Source organism: Jaculus jaculus, chromosome 8, assembly GCF_020740685.1.
Source record: "Jaculus jaculus isolate mJacJac1 chromosome 8, mJacJac1.mat.Y.cur, whole genome shotgun sequence".
NCBI lineage: Eukaryota > Metazoa > Chordata > Mammalia > Rodentia > Dipodidae > Jaculus > Jaculus jaculus.
This window is the reverse complement of record NC_059109.1, coordinates 107,064,252-107,071,653: the sequence shown is the minus strand read 5'-3', so window position 1 is coordinate 107,071,653 and position 7,402 is coordinate 107,064,252. Positions and strand designations below refer to the sequence as shown.

Genomic DNA, 7,402 nt, shown 5'->3' with positions numbered 1-7,402 from the left:
AGATGCTCATCATCTGATGATTGGATAAAGAAGATGTGGTATATAGGCACAAAGGAATCTACACATCAGTATGGAAGCAAGATTCAATTAAATTTGTTGGAAAGTGGACAGACTTGGAACAGATTATACTCAGTATCTAAATAAACATGCAGAAAGAAAAACACTGCAGGATCTCCCTCATCTGTGGTTCCTAACCTGGAACAGCATGAGTTGCAGGCATACCTGGCAGGCAATTTGAGGGTCAGATAATATGTATGAAGTTTGTTGGGAAGGGGAATGGGAGGGTGGGAGAAATGCACCCATAACAAAATCCAAAACAAATTCTTTTAATTAAAACAAAAAATTCCAGGAGGCAGGCCAGAGAAAGTCTGGACTGTGTCCCCTCGGCTCCACTGTAGCCCCAGCTCTAGCCAACCATGCCCAGGCTGCTGTGCACCTCCCTGCTCCTGCTGGCCGCCCTGGCCCTCGCTCTGGCTGTAAGCTCCACATCGAACAGCAAGTCTAAGGATAAGCATGCAGCAGTCGGCATGCCAGAGCCTGCAGACCTCAAAAGCAAGGAGACTCAGCAAGCCCTGGACTTTGCTGTCAATGCTTACAACGATGTCAACAACGACCTGTACCTCAGCCGACCAGTACATGTGATGAGTGCCAGCCAGCAGGTGAGTGCATTGCCCAAGGCTGAGCAGGACGGTGTGTACTACAGAGAGCCTGCCCTCACTCCCCTCCATGCTGTCCCTCCAGTGGGCAGTGATCTTTCACTGCACTTAGTACAGATTGAACCAAAGAAATGAATACATGCCTGCTTGCCACCCGAGCCATGTCCTGGGCATTTTTTTTTTCTTTTTTTGCTTGCTTTTGGTGCCACAACCCTTTGTAATTGTGTTCAAAACTTTCTCTTCTAACTTAGCCTGGAACCCATCCAGGCACTGTGGGCGGTGGGTACCTGCCCCTCAGGTCTGTGTCCCAGCACCAGCACCACTCCTGGCACGAGCTACTGTCCTCCTCCTGTCATCTCCCTCCTCCCCCGCAGCAACCCCTGCTCCGCTTTTCTGACCTTGACACTTTGGTAGGTTCAGTAAGCTGTGGCATATGACCATGTGTCTCTCCATCCTTAACTGTGCAGACTGGGGATCAGTCTGAGTTGTCAATATTCAGTGTACTTCACCGGGTAGATCTTTTCGGTGTCCTCAAAGGGCTAAGTTCTATTATTTTTATTATGCATAAAAGACATGCTGATGAGTGACTCATTAAAAGGGTAAGAGTTTGAGGGCCATCTTCACTTTGGCTGACAACATTCTCATGGGTGAAAAGCATTCCCTGTCCTCTTGCCCAGTGAAGGAAGGAGTCTGGGTAAATGCAGGGATGGGATCTCTCTGGGTTTCATGCTGTGACTGAGATTCAGCTGAAAGCCAATCTTAAGCCTGGAGCCTTCCTAGAGTGGACTAGTGTTGTGGCCACCTGAGGAGCCACAGCCAACAGGATTGGCTTAGCCCTTTGCTGCAGCCCACAGTCATTGCTCCTTCTCAGAGCAGCCCGGGGCTTCTGGAAAAGGGAACTGTTTGTCTTCCCAACCTCACTGGCTTCTAGACTTGAGCCTTCCTTTCTTGAGTCCACTGAAGGAATTGTCAGCTTCTGCTTTCTGTGTCCTATTTCTCCTCTTACTCAGAAGCACAAGACACCTAATGAGAGGTTCTTAGAAGACGACATTGCAAGCAAGGCCTGTGGCCACAGGCTGGAAAAGATGGCTGTGAGCTCTGAAGGTGGTACTGGTGGCAGGTCGTGAAGGCAGGCAGGAACCCCAAACCAATGCTTTAACCTTATAATCATGTAAAGCGACTGCATGCATTCAAACCTGATCCAGGCTTGGTAAGTGAGTCCTGTTCTTCTCACTATAGGTTGTGGGCAGGAAGAACTTCTACTTTAAAGTGGTACTGGCGCGAACCCTCTGTGCCAAGTCCCAGTCCCAGACTGACTTGGCCAAGTGTCCCCTCAACGAACAACCAGGCCAGCAGAAGGTACGTGCATGTAGGCAGAGAGGTGTGCAAACACGTTGCTTGTGTGTGAGTGCACATCTGTGAAGGTTTGTGTGCAGCTGTATGAGTACATGAGAGAACATGTATGGGTGTTTGAAGAGGTGAATGTGTGTGTGCCTGTGACAACTCTTAAAAAGTAAGTGTGAAGCTGCGCATGGTGGCGCACACCTTGAATCACAGCTCTTGGGAGGCAGAGGTAGGAGGATCGCTGTGAGTTTGAAGATACCCTGTGATTACATAGTGAATTCCAGGTCAGCCTGTGCTAGAGTGAGACCCTACCTCAAAAAAATTAGTTAAGTGTGAGGGTGACTGCCCATACTGACCTATGCTGATGTTGGGTGATACAGGAGTGGGTATGATTACCCAGGTGGTTATTTCAATTTCTTAGTGGGTTTATCCTGGAAATTGAGGTACTAACTCTTTTTCATCATTACACTTGCTAGACTGGCAGAGACAGCTTGCTTTATGAGTAGTTCCTGGAGAGAAAGCTTCCATAACCTTAGCCTGGGACCCTTGCCCTGAATGACCTGGAAGTGATGAGAAATCATCCAGTTCTGCCTCCTGTATCCCAGCCCCTGTTTGGATGGTGCTGGTTCTTGTGATTCTGAGGCTCTGGGGAAGCTGCACCCCCATTGTCACCCTGCTCTATGCCCTGTCATGTTCAGGTGTGTGTCTCACACCCCTGATTCTTCCAAAGGTACCCTTCATAGTGCTGGCCTATATGTTGGAAGTGGAATGACGAGCACACCATTTCTTGTCCTATATACTTAACTTTGGGGCTCTAGCATCTTGCATGGGCTGCTCTTTGGAGGGCTGTGCTGGGGCAGGAAGATGTGAAGGAGGAGGAGGGGGCACGTGCCATCTGGTGGAATGCAGCAATGGGATGGATGATGGGCAGACACTGAGGAGTCAGTCTGAGTGTCCTGGGACTAGGTTGAAATTTTTCACCTATATCCTCCCAGTTCCCATTCTGATATCTCAAGTTGGGCACTTGCACTTTTAGCTATAACATATGGTATAACCAGGCTAAGTTACTGTCTTTCTTCCATTTTTACAGAATGTAGTTTGCAATTTCCAGATCTACATTGTGCCCTGGCTGAACAAGACTTCCATGGAAAATTTCAGCTGCCATAATGCCTGAGAGTCTATGCCAGGATATCTTGTGTTGTGAGGACTGCCTCTTACTTAGACCCCTTCTCTATAGTGCCCCAGTCCTTGGAAGGTTGCTCTGCTCCTGAGGATATTGGCCTTGCTCAGTATTCGAACACCAGGAGCCCAATACAAAAGGCTACAGCAGGCAGGTTCTCATACTTGAGCAGCTGTTCCTGTCACCTTCTTATTTCTCAAATGTACCAGTGTGAGGCCCACAAGGAGTGATCATGTCTTGCTTAATCCAAATGTTCCACCTGATCCTTCTGAGTTGCTGCTGTGTCCGGATGTGAAAGGAGGAAGAATAGAGGGAATAGGAGATGAGGGCTCACACTCATACATGCCTGTCTGGAAAAGCTCTATAGCCTTTTGGGATATGTAGGTCTCAGAGCAGATACAGAGCAGAGAGGTGCTTGGAACCCAGTGTACACCTGCTGAAGATCCTGGCATATGGACAAGGTTGAGGAGGGAGCTGAGCTGCCACCCTGGAGCTTCAGATGCAACCTTGAAAGGAAGTCAGAGCAGGCAGATGGTGACATGGCCTGGGCTGGCCTCTCCCATATCTGGGGAGGGATGGCTGCCCTTCAGTTCTGAGATGTCCAGAGACTCCATATATGATGATTCCTGTCTACTTCTCTCCACAAAATGTCTAGTCATCTACATGAATGAGAGACGTGTGTGTGTGTGTGTTTGTTAGAGAGAGAAAGAGAGCGAGATAGAGAGAGAGAGAGAGGTGGGGGTAGAGGTAGGAAAACACCAGCATCTGTGGCAGGGTGACTTAACTCAGTGCCAGGCAGCACCTTTTCCATGTCCTTTTCATCATGAGCTGATGTGACCTATGGGAATGACAGGCAGATGTTTCCAGCACTTCTCTGTTGTGATGCAAAACCAGTCCCTGTGTGCAGCTTCTTGGAGAGGGTGTTTATCAACAAAATGTGAGCTTTCTTCTAAAACCAAGGGGGACATTTCAGTTATCTTCATCACTTTAGTGTCACCGTGGTTGCATGGAACAGGAACATCCCAGGGCCCCCACATGGGGTGCCACAGCCCTAAAACACATGTTCTCACAGCCCTTCTCCCACTATGCTTCCACCTGCAGCTCAAGGCAGAGGGTAAAAGCCAGACTAGCCTGGCCATTTGTCACATAGCTCAACCTTTCTCATGGACAGAGCCATATTAGGAAGCTGATACCACTGCCATGAACACTGGATGTGTAGTGACAAAGCAGACCCATCCAGGGGACTATAGCACATAGGAGAAAGGGGCTGAGATGTGCACTGGCCCATGGAGGAGACCCTAGGAAGATCCCAATGCAGTTGGATACCTGTATTTAACTGGGAACCCTCCCAATTTCTCCACATGCAGCATTGACCACAAGTATTGATGAGTTGGTAACGAAATGGGCCTTTTGTTTTGACCTTGGCTTATTGGTAAAGAGTACAGTGGCTGCTGTCTTTTATTACTTGGAAAGTTTTCATGGTTGGAACCTTGGGTTGTTCTTGCTCTTTGTACCCATTTATAAAGAATTCCTGGGATAGACTTCCGGTTAAGATGGCGGCGTAGGTACCACGCCAAAACAGCCTGGGGGGGGAAGACCAAAAAAAACTCAGCAAAATACACACTTTTACTAAAAAGTGAGGTGTATAGGAAGTTGAGGCGGCAGCGGAGAAGTAGAAGAGTTCCAGAGCATCCAGAGCCTGCACAGGCGGGAACAGCGGCTCCAGGCCGCTCGGCTACCCGCCGCAACCGAGGAGCGGCAGAAAAACCGCCGGTCTCTCGGCTCGAGCCGCAGGACAAGCCAGGTGCGGGATTTTCCCCTCACACCGCGCTCTCCGCAACTCGGGAAACGTGAGGGGAGAGCGGCAGCGAGCAACGGAGGGAGGAGCAGACCGCGAAGTAAAAGCACACGTGGAGAAACGATACAACCAGAACAGCGCGGCTCCCTCCCCTCCCCTGCCACCTGAACCCAGCTCCAGCGAACACAGCAGCGGCCCGGGACCCGGCCACGCCAACGTGGGCTGACGGCGGGACCCAAGCAGGAGCAGAATTTGGCAGCAACTTCAGCGGCTCCAGCACCGGTACCAGTGGCCCCAGCAGCAGTGGACCCAGGAGCGGCAGCGGTGACATATCCCGCAGCAGCGGCTTCGGGGACACGGCAACGGCAGCTTCAGCAGCGGTGGGGGCTCCGGGGGTGGCGCCTACAACAGCTGCAGAGGCGGCGGCAGCAGCTCAGTTTGCCCCGTAGGAAAAGCAAGTGCCCAGCTCCAGAAATCAGAACAGCAGCCCGACGACCCAGGCAGCAACTTGACTGAGACCACAATCACCCAAGGTAACTGGGATTGCACCAGGGAAGGGTCTCACTTGGTCACAAGCTGACTTGGATACCTCAACAGACCAGAAATCTAAACCTCTTTGTTGATAGAGGATCTGGTCATTATAATATCTACTCTTGCATACATACTCGGGGCTGTTTTTGATAGAATGGGTACAGTGTTTAGCTAAATTTTAGAATCTACCAGTATATTATTCCACTCAGCCTGCTTGAATACTCCTATAGCAGGGAAACTCAACCCCTAAGAACATCTTTGTAGATACTCTGAAAGTCTTAAGAGCCACACCTAATACCTTAAGGTCCTACCCTGAAAATATATTACACCAAATCAATTGATACAGCTAAGAATACACAGCTAGCTAGAAAATCCAAGCATTAACTTAATCCAAGATGCAAAAATATATACATTATAACACAAGAAACACTAAAAAGCAAGACGATATAAATCCACCTAAAAGTATTAATGCATCAGAAATGTCCTCCAGTGAGAAAGAGTTAGAGGAAATGCCTGAGAAAGAGTTCAAAAGAATAATTATAAATATGTTCAAAGAGGTCAAAGAACACATGAAAACAATCAAAGAAGAAATCAAAGAGGAAATCAAAGAGGAAATCAAAGGAATCAAAGAAGAGGCAGGACACCAATTTAATGAAATAAAGAAGGCAATACAAGACATAAATAGAGAAATAGAAATAATAAAGAAAAACCAGTCAGAATTACTAGCAATGAAGAACACAGTTAATGAAATAAAAAACTCTGTAGAAAATCTCACCAGTAGGATGGATGAGGGAGAAGACAGAATATCTAAGCTAGAAGATCAGGTGGCAGACCTAATGCAGTCCAACAAAGAGAAAGACAAACTTATACAAAAGGATGAGTGGGAATTTCAAGATATTCGGGACACTATGAAAAGATCCAATATAAGAATTCAGGGCATAGTAGAAGGAGAAGAATTCCACTCCAGAGGCATAGTAGGCATCTTCAACAAAATCATAGAGGAAAATTTTCCCCAAATTGGGAAAGAGGTGCCAATACAGATACAGGAAGCCTTTAGAACCCCAGCCAGACAAAACCCAGAAAGAAACTCTCCTCGCCACATTATACTCAAACTTCCAAACACACAAACCAAAGAAAAAATATTGAAAGCAGTTAGAGAGAAAAATCAAGTTACCTACAAAAGCAAGCCCATCAGGATTACAGCAGATTATTCAACACAAACTTTTAAAGCCAGAAGGGCCTGGAGTGATATATTCCAACTTCTGAAAGATAACAACTGTCAACCAAGGTTACTTTATCCTGCAAAGTTATCCATCCAAATAGATGGAGAAATAAAGACATTCCATGACAAAAGCAGGTTAAAGGAATATCTGAAGACAAAACCAGCTCTACAGAAAATACTTGATAGAATCCTCCATGCTGAACAAAAGGAAAAGCACACATATAAGGAACCTAGAAAAAACCAGCCATACTCAAATACCAGTTAACAGAAGAGAGCACAGGTAGAACAAGTAACACACACACACACACACAAATGGCAAACATAAATACACACCTTTCAATAATATCTCTTAATATCAACGGTCTCAATGCCCCAACGAAAAGACATAGATTTGCAGACTGGGTTAAAAAGCAGGATCCTACAATTTGTTGTCTTCAAGAAACTCACCTTTCTACAAAGGATAGACATTATCTTAGGGTGAAAGGTTGGAAGACGGTGTTTCAAGCAAATGGGCCTAGAAAACAAGCAGGGGTTGCTATCCTAATATCAGACAGGGTGGACTTTAGTCCGAAGTTAGTCAAAAAAGATAAGGAAGGTCACTTTATATTGATTAAGGGCACACTCCAACAGGAGGACATTACAATCCTAAACATATATGCACCTAACATGGG

General features: G+C 47.0%; 1 protein-coding gene across 1 annotated transcript; it reads left to right on the top strand.

The window, feature by feature from the left end:
- The first annotated feature begins 416 nt into the window (after nt 1–416).
- Nucleotides 417–3,174, top strand: LOC123462886 (cystatin 10-like). Its single transcript, XM_045157050.1, has 3 exons — nt 417–659; nt 1,896–2,015; nt 3,091–3,174. Exons 1-3 carry the CDS (start codon nt 417–419, stop codon nt 3,172–3,174), a joined length of 447 nt encoding a protein of 148 aa, XP_045012985.1.
- Nucleotides 3,175–7,402: the final 4,228 nt, after the last annotated feature.

Excerpts from the sequence above, each read along its gene's own strand:
- LOC123462886 (XM_045157050.1), top strand. The coding sequence starts at position 417 with ATGCCCAGGCTGCTGTGCACCTCCCTGCTCCTGCTGGCCGCCCTGGCC. Across the intron at positions 660-1,895 it reads TGATGAGTGCCAGCCAGCAG|GTTGTGGGCAGGAAGAACTT; the intron begins GTGAGTGCATTG and ends TTCTCACTATAG. Across the intron at positions 2,016-3,090 it reads AACAACCAGGCCAGCAGAAG|AATGTAGTTTGCAATTTCCA; the intron begins GTACGTGCATGT and ends CCATTTTTACAG.